This window comes from Marmota monax, unplaced genomic scaffold, assembly GCF_021218885.2.
Source record: "Marmota monax isolate L192 unplaced genomic scaffold, Marmota_monax_Labrador192_F-V1.1 WCK01_AAM20220418_F8-fsc00002, whole genome shotgun sequence".
Lineage (NCBI taxonomy): Eukaryota > Metazoa > Chordata > Mammalia > Rodentia > Sciuridae > Marmota > Marmota monax.
In genome coordinates, this window is record NW_026693571.1 from 19,509,712 (window position 1) to 19,529,731 (window position 20,020).

General features: G+C 32.2%; 1 protein-coding gene across 1 annotated transcript in view; it reads left to right on the top strand.

The window, feature by feature from the left end:
* Stpg2 (sperm tail PG-rich repeat containing 2) overlaps positions 1-20,020 on the top strand; it is a 548,790-nt gene that overhangs the window by 138,514 nt on the left and 390,256 nt on the right. The window contains exons 9-10 of the mRNA XM_058583945.1: positions 4,986-5,137; positions 14,762-14,854. Of these exons, the coding sequence (XP_058439928.1) occupies positions 4,986-5,137; positions 14,762-14,854 (245 nt within the window). The remainder of the gene's footprint in view (positions 1-4,985; positions 5,138-14,761; positions 14,855-20,020) is intronic.

Below are 20,020 nucleotides of genomic sequence, written 5' to 3' on the forward strand. Positions count from 1 at the left end.
CCCTCAAACTACTTGTTCCTTTAAGAGATTTTTGTTGTCTAGAGAGGCTAGGAATGAAAAACATTATTTTAAAATTCAGAAAATCCTTATTTCTTTTTATTTTCTATAAATTCTTCTTGAAAAGTAAAAAGTTAAAGTGTTTAACTTTAAATTCAATTTGTTCTATCCATGTCTTCTCATATGTGGATAAAAGCAACTACTGACATATTTACATTCAGCCTGGAAATTTTTCTAGTTAGAATTTACTTGTTCATTAGGTATTTTCTTTATTATATCAAGTATGAGTTTTGCTAAATTTCTACTTTTATATGAGCAATTTTTTTCTCCAGCCTCCCATAACATTTTTGTCAAGTCATCAACATCAGTATCCTCAAGGCCATTTTGAGAAGTCTTGAGGTTGCTCTGGCTTTGCATCCATTGTCAGGTTGTAAAGTCATTGCTACTATTATTTTTGGCTTTGTTATGGCATTACTCCATTTCTTGTTTAACTATTTGTTATTCATTTCATTGAGAAGTTGAATCTCACTCTTCTCCCTTTCAATCCTGGCTAGCCTTGGTGACTTTCTTGACCAGTGCAAAGTGATATATATATATATATATATATATATATATATATATATATATATATATATATATATATATATCAGTGGAAGTGATATTCTAAATTTCCTGCAATTCTGATCAAAATCCCAATGGAATTCCTCATAGAAATAGAAAAAGCAATCATGAAATTCATCTGGAAAAATAAAAGACCCAGAATAGCCAAAGCAATCCTTAGCAAGAAGAGTGAAATAGGAGGCATCAGAATACCAGACCTTAAACTATACTACAGAGCAATAGTAACAAAAATGTCATGGTATTGGCACCAAAATAGAAATGTCGACCAGTGATACAGAATTGAAGACACAGAGATAAACCCACATAAATAGAGTTATCTCACACTAGACAAAGGCGCCAAAAACACATATTGGAGAAAAGATAGCCTCTTCACCGATTGGTGCTGGGAAAACTGGAAATCCATATGCAACAAAATGAAATTAAACTCCTGTCTCTGACCATGCGCAGAACTCAACTCAAAGTGGATCAAGGATCTAGGAATTAGAAGAGACCCTGCACCTAATATAAGAAAAAGTAGGACCAAATCTATATCATGGTGGATTAGGTCCTGACTTCCTCAACCAAACTCTTAAAGCTAGTGAAATAAAATCAAGAATTAACATATGGGATGGATTCAAACTAAAAAGCTTCTTCTCAGCAAAGGAAACAATCAATAATGTGAAGAGAGAGCCCACAAGTGGGAGAACATCTTCATTTCATGCACATCAGATAGAGCACTAATTTCCAGGATATATAAAGAACTCAAAAAGCTAACAGCAAAAAAAATAAATAACCCAATCAATAAATGGGCTAAGGAACTGAACAGACACTTCCCAGAAGAAGATATACAATTCAGTCATCAAATATATGAAAAAATGTTCAACATCTCTAGCAATTAGAGAAATGCAAATCAAAACTAAGATTTCACCTCACTCTAGTCAGAATAGCAGTTATCAAGAATACAAGCAATAATAAGTATTGGCGATGATGTGGGGAAAAGGGTAAACTCATGCATTGCTGGTGGGATTGTAAATTGGTGCAACCACTATGGAAAGCAGTATGGAGATTCCTTAGAAAACTTGGAATGGAATGAGTATTTAAACAGCTATCCCACTTCTCCATCTATACCCAAAGGAGTTAAAATCATCATAGTATAGTTAGTTACTCAGCCACATCAGTGTTCATAGCAGCTCAATTCATAATAGCTAAATTGTGGCACCAACCTAGATGCCCTTAAACAGATGAATGGATAAAGAAACTGTGGTATATGTACACAATGGAATATCACTCAGCATTAAAATAGAATAAAATTATGGCATTTGCAGGTAAAGGGATGGAGTTGGAGAATATTGTGCTAAGTGAATTTACTCAATGCCAAAATACAAAGGTTGAATGTTCTCTCTGATAAGTGGATGCTGATCCATAATGATGGGGTATTGTGGGGAGATTTAAGGAATTTGATTGCAAAGGGGAGGGGACATAGGTGGGTAGGAAAAATGATGGAATGAGATGGGCGTCATTACCCTAGGAACAGATGGTGCGATTCTACATCATGTACAATCAGAGAATGAAAAGTTGTGCTCCATTTGTGTATAATGAGTCGAAATGCATTCTGCTGTCATGTATAACTAATTAAAAACAAATAAAAAATGATCATATGGAAATTTGGCTTCTTTCAATGTAGCTATTAGAGTACAGTAATGCATTAGACCTGTCAAGAAGTTATGGGGCAAATTTGACTACTTATTAGATAGCTGCAATTTACTGCTAGAAGTCCTCCCCTAAACTTTCTAACTCTCCATTAGCAGATCTGATCAAGGATTCCTGGGCATTTCCTTACTTAATGATTAGAAAATGAATATGTAAAACTTTGATTTGAGTGAATCATATAATCATAATGACTTTTTATGCCTGAAGCTTAAAAATATAGTACCTGTGATGTATAGGCCATGGATATCCTGAGTCCTGAGGTCAGGCTATGGTTAATTACTTAAGCTTACCTACAGAATGTTATGTTGTGCTCTTGCACCAGAGTGATTATAGATCTGACATACTTTTCTTTTATGTACCTTAAATGGTTGTACAAATATTTTTTATTATACTTTGTTTTTATCTTCCTAAACATTAATAGTAGAAGAAATATTGGAAGACACCAAGAATAATATAATTAGCACTTAGGTTTTCTAAGAATTGATACAACAGAATTTTGGTAGGGACATTTGGTGTATAGATTTTGAAATTGGAATATTTTTAAAATTGGGGAGTTTGCTGCTTCAGACAAACTTGAATGTATCAAGAATATGAAGGATTTGCTTATATGGGATGATTTGATCACTTTAACATCTAGAATTAACCAAAGGATCATTTAGCAACTCAAAGACTCCTTTGTCTATTGTTTGTTTCTTGCCCATGATAAGAAAAGAGATTACACAGAGTATATAGCAATGCAATGATTTCTTCATCAAGGAGTTGTTGCAGAGTGCTTGGTGAAATGGTAAATTTGCAATTAGTTGTAAACTCTTTATCTTGTAGATTCATTTTGGAGAGTCAGTAGTCCACAGATCAGATTTTGAACAGTTTGATTTAGTCAATCCCTATTATTTCTAGATGATGAACTTGAAGCCCAGAAAAATAAGATTTAAGTGTGGTCTCATACCTGTCAATTTGCAGAGCTAATTTAGTAAAATCAACATGAGTACAACCAAGTTTAGTGTTGACTTTCAAGTATATCATATTTTATATAGTAGATATTACTGCTCACAGCAATAACTTTTTTTTAAAAAAAGGGAGGAAGGGGCAAGGGGGTGCATAGGGTTAGTGAGAAATGATGGTGGAATGTGGTGGATATTATTATCCAAAGTGCATGTATAAAGACATGAATGGTGTGACTGTACTTTGTGAAGACAAGAGACATGAAAAAAATGTGCTCTATATGTGTGTTATAAATTGAAATTCATTCTGCTGTCATGTATAATAAATTAAAATGAATAAAATAAAAACAAGAAAAATTGAATTATAAAGAACAAACTCAAATATTTGCTTAAAATATTTGTATTAATAAATTTTTTTGATAGCAAAGAATGTTGTTTGTATTTTTTGAATGAAAAATATTATGAATCTTTATTCATACTGTCACTGTAGAAAATATTACAGTTTATAATTATGTGCTCAAAGGTAAAGGGCAAAAATTAAAATAACTGCCATGATAAGGAGATCAGACGATAATGATTTTAATTTTTATTGTTTTCATGAAATTCAATTTACTTGCTATGTCAACCTTTGAACACTTTTCAGCTTTGAGATTTTTTTCCTTTTTTTCTGTTCTATTAAAGTATAATTTTCACAAAATAATGACTATTCATTTTGACAGTACAGTTTGATAATTTTTTAGTAAATGTATGTAGTCAACTGTCATCCAAAGAGACTCAAATGCTATGTTAAGCAAAAAGACATTTATATGGAATCTTAAATAGAAATTCATGGAATATAGATTCTAGTAAAGACCAGGGTGTGTTTCATTAGGTATAGTGTTAGAGGATTTTTTTGAAGATAAAGAGATATTTTAAGTGAGTGACTTAAGTTGCTTGTCAGGAATTTATGACTGGGATAAATTTACTTCTATTGCTCATTGTTCTAGCACAGAGCAGCTCAGAGGATATCATTGTTATTGGGGAAAAGTTCATTTTATACAATTATTAGGATCTTCCTTTTCAGCAAATAATTTTCTTTTGGTATGTTCAACAAGTTGACAAAGTAGTTGGCATAGCATTATGAGGTGTATGGTCACAAAAATGGAGTCATAGGTGTCAACTTTCTTTCAGACAGGCAATAACCATTAAAGTCAAGTTTTCAGAACATTTCCATAATTTCTAAAAAGTTCCCTCATGCTTCTTTGTATGATTTCTACCCTTACTCCTGACCTCAGGCAACTGTTTCTGATTCTGTGAATTTTGTTTTTATAAAATTTTATATAAGTGGAATAATGTATTATTCAGGAGTTTGTGACTGCCTTCTTTTACTTGGCATCAAATGTTTTTGAGATTCATTCCCATCATTGCATTTATCTTTTATTTTTTATTGCTGAGCTATATTTCATTATTTGAGTATAGTATTCCTATTCCATTGTTTTCTTTACCTGTTCATCAGCTGATGGACATTAGGTTGTTTTATTTTTGGAAATGCCTAGGAGTAAAATTTCTGGGTCATATGGTAAGAATATTTTTAATTTTATATGAACTTGACAAATATTTTAAAAGGGTTTATACCATTTTTGCATACCAATCAAAATACGAGAGCTTTTTCTAAAAAAAAGTTTCTTAATTTATTCAATTTGAAAAAGTAATTATCTGTATATTTATTCTTATGTATAATATTCTTTATAATTTTAGGTCCTGGGTTTTATAATATCCGAAACAAAACTGTAATCACCAATGTCAGCTTAGAGAAAAAAAAGAAAAGTGCATTTGGTTCTTCTGTCCCTAGAACCTCGTTACTGGTTCAGGAAAATGCTTGCACTACTCCTGGGCCTTCTCATTACCAGGTAACATGTTAATACAAAAATAATATTTTTATATCTAATGTCAAGCCCTTAGTGGTCTCTTAAAATCATGTCTGATAATAGAACTTGTAGATAGGACATTAATTATTATGACTATATTCCATATTTTAAGTAAAGATTGAGCACATTTTAGGAAAATGGCAGAAATAAGAAGATACAAATTTAGATGTATCTAGAGATGACAAATGTAACATTTGAAAAAATGTGCACTGGAGATTTATTTTCTATGTAAACATCACACCCAAAAATTTGTTTTCTATAAAAATATCTATTTTTATTTTTTTATAAGACTCAGTTCTATTTTATTTATTTATTTATTTATTTTTATTGGTTGTTCAAAACATTACAAATCTCATGACATATCATCTTTCATGCATTTGATTCAAGTGGGTTATGAACTCCCATTTTTACCCCAAATACAAGTTGCAGAATCACATCGGTTACACATCCACATTTTTACATAATGCCATATTAGTGACTGTTGTATTCTGCTACCTTTCCTATCCCCTACTATCCCCCCTCCCCTTCCCTCTCATCTTCCCTCTCTACCCCATCTGCTGTTATTCAATTCTCTCCCTTGTTTTCTTTTCCCCTTTCCCCTTACAAACTCTTATATGTAATTTTGTGTAACAATGAGGATCTCCTTCCATTTCCATACAGTTTCCCTTCTCTCTCCCTTTCTCTCCCCCCACTCGTCTCTGTTTAATGTTAATCTTTTCCTCATGCTCTTCCTCCCTGTTCTGTTCTTGGTTGCTCTCTTTATATCAAAGAAGACATTTGGCATTTGTTTTTTAAGGATTGGCTAGCTTCACTTAGCATAATCTGCTCTAATGCCATCCATTTCCCTGCAAATTCCATGATTTTGTCATTTTTTAGTGCTGCGTAATACTCCATTGTGTATAAATGCCACATTTTTTTATCCATTCATCTATTGAAGGGCATCTAGGTTGATTCCAGAGTCTAGCTATTGTGAATTGTGCTGCTATGATCATTGATGTGGCAGTATCCCTATAGTATGCTCTTTTAAGGTCCTCAGGGAATAGACCGAGAAGGGCGATAGCTGGGTCAAATGGTGGTTCCATTCCCAGCTTTCCCAGGAATCTCCATACTGCTTTCCAAATTGGCTGCACCAATTTGCAGTCCCACTAGCAATGTACAAGTGTACCCTTTTCCCCACATCCTCACCAGCACTTATTGTTGTTTGACTTCATAATGGCTGCCAATCTCACTGGAGTGAGATGGTATCTTAGGGTGGTTTTGATTTGCATTTCTCTGACTGCTAGAGATGGTGAGCATTTTTTCATGTACTTGTTGATTGATTGTATGTCCTCCTCTGAGAAGTGTCTGTTCAGGTCCTTGGCCATTTGTTGATAGGGTTATTTGTTATCTTATTGTTTAATTTTTTGAGTTCTTTGTATATTCTGGATATTAGGGCTCTATCTGAAGTGTGAGGAGTAAAAATTTGTTCCCAGGATGTAGGTTCCCTATTTACCTCTCTTATTGTTTCTCTTGCTGAGAAAAAACTTTTTAGTTTAAGTAAGTCCCATTTGTTTATTCTTGTATTTAACTCTTGGGCTATGGGCGTCATATTAAGGAATTTGGAGCCCGACCCCACAATATGTAGATCGGAGCCAACTTTTTCTTCTATCAGGCTTAGAGTCTCTGATTTGATATCAAGCTCTTTGATCCATTTTGAATTAACTTTTGTGCATGGCGAGAGAAAGGGGTTCAGCTTCATTTTGTTGCATATGGATTTCCAGTTTTCCCAGCACCATTTGTTGAAGATGCTATCCTTTCTCCATTGCATGCTTTTAGCCCCTTTATCAAATATAAGAAAGTTGTAATTTTGTGGATTGGTCTCTGTGTCCTCTATTCTGTACCATTGGTCCACCTGCCTGTTTTGGTACCAGTACCATGCTGTTTTTGTTACTATTGCTCTGTAGTACAGTTTGAAATCTGGTATCGCTATACCTCCAGATTCACACTTCCTGCTTAGAATTGCTTTTGCTATTCTGGGTCTTTTGTTTTTCCATATGAATTTCATGATAGCTTTATCTATTTCTACAAGAAATGCCTTTGGGATTTTGATTGGCATTGCGTTGAACCTGTAGAGAACTTTGGGTAATATCGCCATTTTGATGATGTTGGTTCTACCTATCCATGAACAGGGTACATTTTTCCATCTTCTAAGATCTTCTTCTATCTCTCTCTTTAGGGTTCTGTAGTTTTCATTGTATAAATCTTTCACCTCTTTTGTTAGGTTGATTCCCAAGTATTTTATTTTTTTTGAGGATATTGTGAATGGGGTGGTTTTCCTCATTTCCATTTCAGAAGTTTTGTTGCTGATATACAGGAATGCCTTTGATTTATGCGTGTTGATTTTATATCCTGCCACTTTGCTGAATTCATTTATTAGCTCTGATAGTTTCTTTGTAGAGCCTTTTGGGTCTGCTAGGTATAGAATCATGTCATCGGCAAATAGTGATATTTTAAGTTCTTCTTTTCCTATTTTTATGCCTTTAATTTCTTTTGTCTGTCTAATTGCCCTGGGTAGTATTTCAAGGACTAAATTAAATAGAAGTGGTGAGAGAGGGCATCCCTGTCTTGTTCCAGATTTTAGCGGGAATGCCTTCAGTTTTTCTCCGTTTAGAATGATGCTAGCCTGAGGCTTAGCATATATAGCTTTTACAATGTTGAGGTAAGTTCCTGTTATCCCTAGTTTTTCTAGTGTTTTGAACATAAAGGGATGCTGTACTTTGTCGAATGCTTTTTCTGTATCTATCAAGACGATCATGTGGTTCTTATCTTTAAGTCTATTGATGTGGTGAATAACATTTATTGATTTCCGTATATTGAACCAACCTTACATCCCAGGGATGAATCCTACTTGATCATGGTGCACAATTTTTTTGATATGCTTTTGTATTCGATTCGCCAGGATTTTATTGAGAATTTTTGCATCTATGTTCATTAGAGATATTGGTCTGTAGTTTTCTTTCTTTGAAGTTTCTTTGTCTGGTTTCGGGATCAGGGTAATGTTGGCCTCATAGAATGAATTTGGAAGAGCTCCTTATTTTTCTATTTCTTGAAATAGCTTGAAAAGTGTTGGTATTAATTCTTCTTTGAAGGTTTTGTAAAACTCCGATGTACACCCATCCGGTCCAGGGCTTTTCTTGGTTGGTAGTCTTTTGATGGCTTCTTCTATTTCTTCCTTTGTTATTGGTCTGTTTAAATTGTGTGTGTCTTCCTGACTAAATCTGGGCAGATCATATGACTTAAGAAATTTATCGATATCTTCACTGTCTTCTATTTTATTAGAATATAGGGTTTCAAAGTACTTTCTAATTATCTTCTGTATTTCTGTAGTGTCTGTTGTGATATTGCCTTTTTCATCCCGTATGTTAGTAATTTGAGTTTTCTCTCTTCTTCTCTTCGCTAGCATGGCTAAGGGTCTGTCGATCTTATTTATTTTTTCAAAGAACCAACTTTTAGTTTTATCAATTTTTTCAATGTTTTTTTTTGTTTCAATTTCATTGATTTCTGCTCTGATTTTAATTATTTCTTGTCTTCTGCTATATTTGCTGTTGCTTCCTTTTCTAGGGTTTTGAGATGTAGTGTGAGTTCATTTATTTGTTGGTTTTTTCTTTTTTTGAGGAATGAACTCCAGGAAATGTCAATTCTCTATATTTTGTTTTCTGCAGAATTTTTTTTTTTTATTGTTGTTCAGAACTACCTTTTCAAGGATGATTATATACCAAATATCTTTCAAGGATCTATTATCTTTCTCCCAAGCAAAGAATATTGTTCTTACCCATTATAAAAGATATTTTTTGTAGTGCTTGGTGGGGATTGAACTGAGGGCCTTGTTCATGTGAGGCAAGCACTCTACCAACTGAGTCATATCCCTTGCCCCATAGGTATCCATTTTTTACCATCTATCTTGCCTTCATTAGGGTTTGAGGGTAAGGAGGACTGACTAAGTGTTTGTTTGTTTGTTTGTTTGTTTATTTATTTATTTATTTATTTAATGTGGTGCTGAGTATTGAGCCCAGGGCCTAATGCATGTGAGGCAAGTGCTCTACCACTGAGCTACAACCCCAGCCCTCATTTATTCTTCTTTTTTTTTTTTAATTTTTTTTAGTTGTAGTTGGACACAATACCTTTATTCCATTCATTTATTTTTATGTGGTGCTGAGGATCAAACTCAGGGTCCTGCGCATGCTAGGCAAGCCCTCTACCACTGAGCCACAATCCCAGCCCACATTTATTATTTTTTTAATATTATGTTTTAAATGTCTGTATTAGTGCTTTATAATTGTACAGAATCGTGAGGTTCTTTGTGATATAATCATATATGCATACAACATAATTTGCTCTATTTCAGTCCCTATTACTACTTCTTTCCCTTTCTTCTTCCCTCCTCTCATTCCTAGTATTCTACTGATATTCCTTCTATAGGTTATTTTTTAAATTGGTGCTTTATAGATTTACATAAAGGTGAAATTCACCATGGTACATTCAAATATGTATCTAGCATAATTTGGTCAATTTCATTCTGCATTTCCTCCCTTTTCCTCTCTCTCCTCACTCTTCTCAATCCCCTTATATTTCACTAATCTTCCTTCTATTTTCATAAGTTCATCCCCTTTTCTCCCCCCCCCTTATTTTGCTGTAGCTTCTGCATATGAGAGAAGACATTCAACTCTTGACAAAACTGAGTCTGTCTTATTTCACTTGACATGATGTTCTCCAGTTCCATAAATTTATCAGCAAATGCCATAATTTTATTCTTCTTTATGGCTGAGTAAAACTCTTTGTATATACATACCACATTTTCTTTATCTATTCATCTGTTTACAGGTACCTAAATTGGTTCCATATTGTGGCTACTGTGAATTGTGCTGCTACAAAATTTGATGTGCTTATATCACTATAATTTTCTGATGTTAGGAACTAAATACCAAGGAGTGTGATAACTGGGTCATATGGGAATTGTCTTCCTAGTCTTTTGAGGAATTTTCATACTGCTTTCCAAAGTTGTTGTACTAATTTACAGTCCTACCACCAATGTGTGAGTGGACCCTTTCCTCCGTTTCCTCACCCATTTATTATTATTTGTATTCCTGATAATTGCCATTCTGAGTGGAGTAAGATGAAATTTCAGTATAGTTTTGATTTGTAGTTCCCTGATTTCTAGGGATATTAAACATTTTTTCATATATTTATTGGCCATTGTATTTCATCTTTTGAGAAATGACTATTTAGTTCTTTTGCCCATTTATTGATTGGGTTATTTGAATTTTTGATGTTAAGTTGTTTGAATCCTTTGTATATTCTAGCCATCAATCCAGTGTCAGAGGGCAGCTGGCAAAGATTTTCTTTCGTTCTGTAGGCTCTCTTTATGTTTCCTTTGCTGTGCAGAAGTTTTTAATTTGATGCTGTGCCATTCATTGATTCTTGGTTTTATTTTTTTAGCACTAGGGATCTGGTTAAGAAAGTCAGTTCCAATGCCAATATGTTGTAATGTTGAGCCTATGTTTCCTTCCAACATCTGCTAAGTTTCTGGTCTAAATACTAGGTTTTTGATCCACTTTGACTTGACTTTTGTGCAAGGCCAAAGACAGGGATCTAGCTTCATTCTTCTACATATGGATTTGTACTTTCCTAATACCATTTGTTAAAAAGTATATCTTCTGTAATGTATGTTTTTCCACCCTTTTCGAGTATCAGATGACTGCCTGTATATAAACGGGTTTCTTTCTGTGTCTTTTGTTCTGTTTCACTGGTCTTTATGTCTATTTCAGTGCCATTACCATGCTGCTTTTTGTTACTGTAGCTCTGTTGTATTTGGCATTCAGTATTGTGATGCCTATTTTTATTGAAGTACCTATGGTTGTAACTCAGACTCTGGTAGATTACAGAAAATTTGACAAACTCTATAGTCAAGAGTGAAAGATCATAAACATGTCTAAATTTTAAAAAATCAGTCTGATATCTTTGTGTTTAGTTGTAATATTAATCCATTCATGCTTAATTTGATTATTTTTTATTAGTATTGTGTATACACAGACACCTCCCCTCACCCCGTATTAAGGAGATACCATATAGGCCAGTTTATTTTGACATACTGGTCTCAAAATTATTTTCTGATTAATAAAATATTTATTTTATTCTATTATAGCTACCTCTATTACATTTTTAGTTATGCATTGTTTTACTATTTTTAATGCTTGTCATTAAACTATGAGGCATCCATTAATTACTGCAGTTTGATGAAAAGGATAAGTTTTACCACTTCCTCAATAATGCTTAGAACATTTTAACTCCATTTTGCTATATCCCGTTTTTGTTTAATTATTGTCATACATTTTAAATTTATATCTTAAAAGCCATTTGAATATTATTGTTTTGTATTCATTTATATGTATCCACATGTTTACACTTTGTGTTGTGCTTCTTTGTTTTCTGCATTTCCATGTTTTAATGTGGAATCATTTATCTTCTGTCTGAAAAACTCCCTATCCTGTTGATTCAGGTCTGCTGTTGCTGAATTATTGTTAAGTTTCGTTTGTATGACAATGTCATTATTTTGCAATTTTTGAATGATTTTCTTAGATATAGACTTTTTAGGTAATTACTTCCAGCCCTTTAATGGTGTCTTCCCACTTTTTTTTTTTTTTTTGGCTTTTATTTCCATTGAGAAGTAAATTATTGGGTATAATTTTCTTCTTTGAAAGAAATTGACTTTTGTTTTTGGTCTTTTTTCTTTGTCTTTGATATATTTTATTTTTAATACATTTGCCTGATGTTTACAGACACTTTAAGTCTCTGGATTGATATCTTTTATCAGTTTGGAAGAATTCTTGACTGTTACCTCATACTTTTTTTGTCCTATCCTTTGTTACTGTCTTTCTGTATATGTTAGACCTACACAGCATGCCCCAAACATGTCTTAGAATGACTCTGTATTAAGCCTTCTTTTTCCTCTTCATGCTTTGGTTTAGATATTTTCTACAGGGTTAGCTTTCAATTTACTAATCTTTTATTCAACTGTGTTTCAACTGCTGTTTAGTCACTCTATTGAATTTTAATCTCAGATATTCTATTTTTTAGTTCTAGCATTATTTATTAATGGGTTCAATTCTCAGGTAAAATTCTCCATGTTTTTAACAAGTCTTTTAATCTATTTTCCCTTTGTTTTGTTGAACACAGATTAATCATAGTTATTTAAAAATTCTATTTATTTATATATATATATATATATATATATATATATATATATATATATATATATATATATTTAGATACCAGGATTGAACCCAGAGGTGCTTAATTACTGAGCCACATCCCAAACACTTTTTATTTTATGTTTTTTATTTTGAGACAGGGTCTCCTTGCTTAGTGTCTTGCTAAGTTGCTGAGATTGGCTTTGATCTTGTGATCCTCCTGCCTCAGGCTCCCAAACTGCTGGGATTATAGGCATGTGCCTCCACGCCTGAGCAATCATAGTTATTTTAAAGTCCTTGTTTAGTATTATATCTGTGTCACCTTATTGGTTTATTGTTGTATTCTGTTAATTGTTTTCTGTTGATATTTAACCATACATTATAACTTTTGGAAAGCCCTGTACTTTTTAATATAATGACATGTATTATGTATAAAACATAGTCCAGATTCTAAATTGTGTTTTTATCTACTCAATAGGCTTCATGCTTTCCTCTGTAAGGCATATAAGGGTGAGAGATCAGCTTAATACAATCATGTGTAGTACTGATTACATTTTTGCCAGTGCTTTGTTTACCTCTGGTTGTTTCATTTTCTTAAGTATAATCCCTCTGGGACCTCCAAGGTGAACCTGATGTATTTAGGGTCCTTCTTTCTGGCAGGTCCTGAACTACATCTTGGATGCTTTTGTGTTTCAGTATTTTGGCTTACATTTTTAACTTTTCCCTGCTTTTACCTCTCACAGATATTCTGATGAGAAAACAGACCAGGTGTTTTTAGGTACTTCAAGTCTGCAATTTTGTCATTTTGTCCCAATAAAAGACAATAAGATAATTTCTCAGTTCCTTAGCAGCAGCAGCCTTGCTCTAGGCCTAAGCCCGGATTCCTATTGTATTATCTAGTCTATTATCAGCACATGCTCCAGTGAGAAAGCACCTGCTGATTGACAGTTCACCACTCAGAGGCTCTACCCTTTTCAGAATTTTAGCCCTCTGATCTGTGTTACTTCTATTACTCTATGAGGCCTTTCAAAATAAGACTTTGTTATATTTTATCTGGATTAATTGTAAATTGTTCATGGTTGGAAATGTGGTGTGCTACAAACTACTTATTCCCTTTAAAGTCAAAATCATCCAAAGAGGAATTCACTTATTATTATTTAAGCTTGGATACTTCTACTCCTTAAATAGTAAAAATTGCAGAATGCTTTAGAAATTTCTTATAGCATAACTTCTAGTACCACATACATGACATTGATAATACATTGATAAAAAAAATTATTTTTCAATTGAAAAAATTTAAAAGCTACACAATAATGATATTAGCTTATATATTCTTTATTTGAAGGCGTTTGCATTTTTAAAAAATGTGACTGTGATTGTTCTGTTTTCTTTTGAGTGACTACATAGAAATACCATGAAAAAACGAGTGGAAAAGTTACATTTTGGCATTTACGCTAAAGAACTGATAGTGTCACAGATACAGTATATGGGGATGGACTTTTTCCCCCACTGAATTAATGTTAAAAATGTGAAAAGTGGAAGAGAGAAACCTCTAACTATTTTCTACTATGTGTCAAAATCTGAAATATTAAAGATGAATAAAAAGTATGAATACACAAAAACATTGTGAATATACAAAAACAAATATGAGAATGGAAAATAAATCCTATCCCTTTTGTATAAACAAATAGTGTTATTACTATTATACAGTTTAAATTATTAAATGAATGCAAATGAATAAATTATGATAAGTCAGAGAAAGTATAATATCACAAAGGTTAATTAATTGCTAATTAAAGTTTTAGATTACCAGCTTCCTCTAGCCTATTAATTTATATCTTCAATGCATATTAGGGATTATGATATTTAAGAGCATTGATTACTTTGCATAGGAAATGTATTAATACATTACCACATAATTTAGTTATAGCTAATACATTTTATTTTATGCATTAATAATAAATCATTAGCAGATAATACTACATAAATGTATAAATACATTATACTCATATATTATTGAGATTAAAACCCTCTGGTTGTAAAATGGAACAAGAATTGATGTCTGAATTAGATATCAGAATATATCTAGAAATTCACCCCTAATATTTTTAAATAATGTATACAGATCCATCATACTTACCTACAAGTTCATATAATCAACTGTTTCCATTGTAATATTTCACTGAATTAAATCTTTTTAAATTCTATGTCCTATTTAAAATTATAGTTTTTTATGAGTACATGTCTATTTCTATTTAGTGACAAAGCATTATTGATGATCTTCATTGCAAACAATTTTTAGAGTGCTACATATATTGATAAAAATAAATGGTATACTAGTTTTAACCACTTCTTTCAACATGCCTTTTTGAATTCATAGGTTTGTGGACTTTTTGATGCATTACCTAACTTGACTAGCCAATATGCTGCCTTCTTATCAAGAACAGAAAGAATTACTAAAGTATTAGATACGGTAAGCAGACTTTTATAATTAAACTTATTTGTAATCTAGGAAACAAGGAGGAGACTGCATAACATAAATATTATATTATTAATTGATAGATGTACCTGAACACCTGTTGTGAAATCTTTGCTAACTGATAATTCCATATTTTTAAAGTTGAACAAAATTATTGAAACTCAGAGTAAATTGTTTTTCTATGAGGGAATCACTTGTAGTTGAGGTCTTACCAGAAATTTTATTCATAGAATAGATGTGAAAGTTAAACTTAAGTGTGTTGAATATGGAATAGAAAGTTTTGCTTTAGGTTCTACTCAGTTTACCCATAGTGTAATTTATTTCCCTCTTCAATTTAAATTCATCTTGAACCCTAAACCTCTTCAGTTATTTTTCACTCCTGTTAACTACATTATAAACTCTGTTTATGTGATTTTTTAAACTGAAGTATCATTATTTTACAAATAGTTAAAATTGAGTAGATTGAAAATTATAAAGCAGACTAAATTTAAAAATGAATAGTGACTATTTCAGATTGAATTTGCAAGAAGATCAAGGTAAAATTTACAGTTAAAAAGTTATATCCACAGATAATGCTACTATAGTTTGAATGTTTATCTCATTATCCCTAATTCATATGTTGAAATTAATACCCAAGGTGATAGTATTAGGAGGTAAGACCTTCTGGGAAGTAATTAGATCATGAGGACAGATCTCTTTCAAATAGGATTAGTGGCCTTATGAAATAGGCCCAAGGGAGCTGCTCCCTGTGAGGTCATAGGGAAAAGGAAGGAGACACTGAATCTGCTTGTTCTTTGATCTTAAACTTTCCAGCCTCCAGAACTATGAGAAATAAATTTTTGTCATTAATAAGCTACCTAGTTTATGTTATTTCATTATAGTGGCCGAAACAAATTAAGACAAATGTCACAGTTTAGTCCTGTGTTTATAAAGTACAAGACTATCTTTACAAGATATTATTAATAACAAATGATCAAGACAGGATCATTAAACAGAGTTTAAAATGCAGCTAAACATCTATATCAGAGCATTGCTTAGTAAAATAAATACTGCGAAATGAGACAATGCCAAGAATTTATTTATAATGTTTTTAATAGTAAAATCAGCAGTATGAAATCAGGGTGCACTGATTTAAGAAAATGATAAATGCACTGCTAATTAATATAACTATATGAAATGTAAGGGATTAGATTAATTTAGTGAGGCATTCAGGAATGGATTTGTTTTTTTTCTGAGGCACTAACTGAATTTGAGATAGGGTCAAAATTAGTATCAGGTTCTATGAGTTTTTTTTTTTTTGCTTTGTTTATTTTGTAGCTCTTAATTCAAAAGACAGATTAAAATCATCTAGCAGTCTTTCTTTCCTTCCTTCCTTCCTTTCTTCCTTCCTTCCTTTCTCCTTCCTTCCTTCCTCCCTCCCTCCCTCCCTCCCTTCCTTCCTTCCTTCCTTCCTTCCTTCCTTCCTTCCTTCCTTCCTTCCTTCCTTTCCTCGGGATTGAATCCAGGGGCACTTAACTGAGCCACATCCCCAGTCCTTTTTTTGTTTTTTAATTTTAGCCTGGTGCAGTGGTACATGCCTTTAATTTCAGTGGCTTGGGTTGAGAAAGGAGGATCACAAGTTCAAAGCCAACCTCAGCAAAGGCAAGGCACTAAGCAACTCAGGGAAACCTTGTCTCTACATAAAAATACAAAATAGGGCTGGGACCAGTGGCTGAGTGCCTCTGAGTTCAATCCCCAGCATCCACCCCTAAATAAAAATAAAATAAATTTTTATTTAGAGATAGGGTCTTGCTATGTTGCTTAGGGCCTTCTAAATTGCTAAGGCTGGCTTTGTATTTGTGATCCTCCTACTTAGCCTCTCCAGCTGCTGGATTACAGGCATGTGCCACTGCTCTTGGCATCTAGCAATATTCTTAACATATAATATTGTTAAATAAGTGTGTTATTTCAGTAAATTATTTCTTCATGCCAGGGAATTTTGGATTTGGTTGTATGTCTGATTTACATATCTCAGGGTCTGTGACATAAATCATTAAGTGTTTTAATACTAATAAAATTATTTTAAATTTATGAATATTTAGATTACAAAGTCTTTTTTTAAAGAAAGAGAGAGAGAAATTTTTTTTAATATTTATTTTTTAGTTTCAGTGGACACAACATCTTTATTTTATTTGTATGTGGTGCTGAGGATCAAACCCAGCACCCTGGGCATGCCAGGCAAGTGCGCTACCGCATGAGCCAAATCCCCAGCCCTTAAAGTCATTTTTATCATAAAATTATGGGTACTAGGAAAGAAAAATGGAAATCTCTGATGGCATCTAGAGGAGTACATATGTATATTATACTTTATGTTTATAGTAGAAAAAGATAGTATAGATTTATTAAAAGGAAGAGTTGTTCCACCAATTTCTTTGACCTAATTTAAATTTTTTATCTTGCAACTTAATCTGTCTTTGGATATGCAATCTACTTTTTGGTGATCTCTCTCTTTTCACAAAAACATTTGCAATTAAAACTACTGGGTAGGAATCTGATTTCCCAAGAAGCAAAATAGTTTAATCATATAGAAAACCTGGATTTTTGAATCCCTTCTGCAAATGAAAATGCTATTTGAGCAGGTAAGTGCATATGTAGATGATGAAAAATCCAAATGATGACCTCAAAACAAAATTGAAATAATTTTTCAAATAATGGAATTTTATAAGTTTCATTTAACATGAAACTACTAGAAAATTTATGTCCTAGATATTTTAGGTATTCCATATATGTGGATATGTATACTGCAACCTTAAAGGAGGTTATACTATTCAAATTATTAAGTTGTTTTTTTTATATAAAAACATAAAAATCTCTTTGACCTCTGGTTTAATATGAGCCAATTGTTATACCCCTCTTCCTTTTTAAGGTCCCAATATAATATTTTTTATTTCAAATAAACTAAAACATAAGCATTATGTGAATAAAAATTGAAAATATAAGAAATGGAGGATGGATACAAAACAATTATCTATTTATTATGTGCTCTAGAAGCAGAATGTTGAGAAAATCATTGAGAGTATAGGATATAAAAACCAATCATCCTAAGTTGAGCAAAGACATTAGTTTGATTTGAGGAGCTCCACAAAATACCAAGGAGAATGAATTTTAAGAGTTATACATTTTTTTCACATTCTTTTACATTTCTAGAAGACCATAAATAAGGAGAATATTCTTGAAGCTTCCACAGAGAAATGTAAATAGGTATCCTACAAATGGAGGACAAATATAAATAATATCAGCCACTTGCTTAGCAGCATTACCAATAGTTAAGAGCTAGGAGGTAATGGAATAATATTTTGTCAAATTTCTCAGAGGAAATAATTTTTGATGTAGAATTCTGTCTGTGTCCCAAGATGAATCAAGAAATTTCTGGCATGCAAGAGCTCAGAATGTTTCATAAGCTTACATCCCCATGTAAAGAATTGCTTTAGCAAAGTAAATAAATACAAATAAAAAGAGGACACTGAAGAATGCTGACATAAATACAGAGAATAGAAACTTAGTATTTCCTGTTTGAAATAACAAAAAGTAAAAAAAAAATTAATAAGGAATGTATTTCAGCTCATGCTTGAAATATTCAAGAGGCAGGGATTTGGTAACAGAATATCATTTATTTTTATCTGTGTTTGGTTATATTATGTGGTTATATAGTGAATAATAATGATAATTTAAATCTCTTTTATAATTTAAACAACATAAAATAATCTTGTTTATAATTAAAACAACATATAAAAATCCCAAGAGCTCTTATTATAAGAAAGACTTTAATTATTAATAATAATAAAAAATAAAATCAAGAGGTTAAGAGGTGGTATGTGTGCCAAATTTCACATTTCATAGTTAACAGATATAAATAAAACCCTGAAAGATCAGTATTACTCCTTATATTAAATTTGTGATGGTAAATACAACAAACACACAGAAAGAAAGGTGGGACATGTCTGTAATCTCGGCTATTCAGGAGGCTAAGGCAGGAGGATTGCAAGTTGGATCCACCCTGAGCAACTTAGTAAGACCTTGTCTCAAAATTAAAACAAGCAAACAAACAAAATAGGCTGGGGATGTGGTTCAGTGTTAGAACACTTGCCTAGTATGCATGGAAGCCCTGGGTTTGATCTCTGATACTGAAAAAGAAAAAGAAACAAAAAGATTCTGTCATTTGTTTAAAGGAATTATTTTCTAGAATGGAACCAGGGAAAGGTTAAAGGTAGATAATTGTTCTGTTTATTTTAAAACACTGAATATGATTTGATTTTTATTTGTGAAATGAAGATATTTTAAAAGAAAAGTAAAAAACAGTACTTAAATGATTTAATATGATAAACCTATGCTTGTACTGACCAACTCTCTGAAAATAATAAAAATTTCAGATAAAATAAAACAAATTTTTTAAAAAACATATTCATGAATATTTTTGAGTATAGATTTCCACAGTATACAGACTAAAGGCTAAAGGAGGGAGAGTTCTATTGGAGTGGCAAGTAGAATGCTGAAGCGAGCTTTCTCCTTAAGGGTGTTTGCCAACCATTTGAGTTTGAGTTAATTTTTATACCTTCAGAAACCTCCTGGGGGTGAGATAAAGCCTAAGACTTTCTCACAGTAGGTAGTCCTAAAGAAAAAAATGTTAAAACTAAAGAAAAAAATGTTAAAACTCTAATGGACAAACTACACAGATTAAGAGTAAAATGCAAAAAAAAAAAAAAAAAAAAAAATTACCTTCCCTATATCACCAGAGGATTTAATGGAATATTGCCTGTGAATTTTGGTTTTGAACCTGTGAGAAAGAAATTACCCCTGAGTATATGTCATATTTCACCTTCATTTAATGAGATGAATTATTAGAAACCACAAAACACTTCTATAGACATTAATGAAATTAATTTTATTAATATACATAAGAGCCAGTGCTTTTATAGTGCTTATTCTATGCCAGGTACTATTTCAAATGCATATTAACTCATTTGAGTACCGTAATTATGATTATTTTTAAATTTTTTTAAAATACACAATAATAGTGGAATGCATTACACTCATTATTATACATAAACAACACAATTTTTCATAACTCTGTATATAAAGTATGTTCACGCCAAATTATGCCATTATACGTGTACTCTTTTT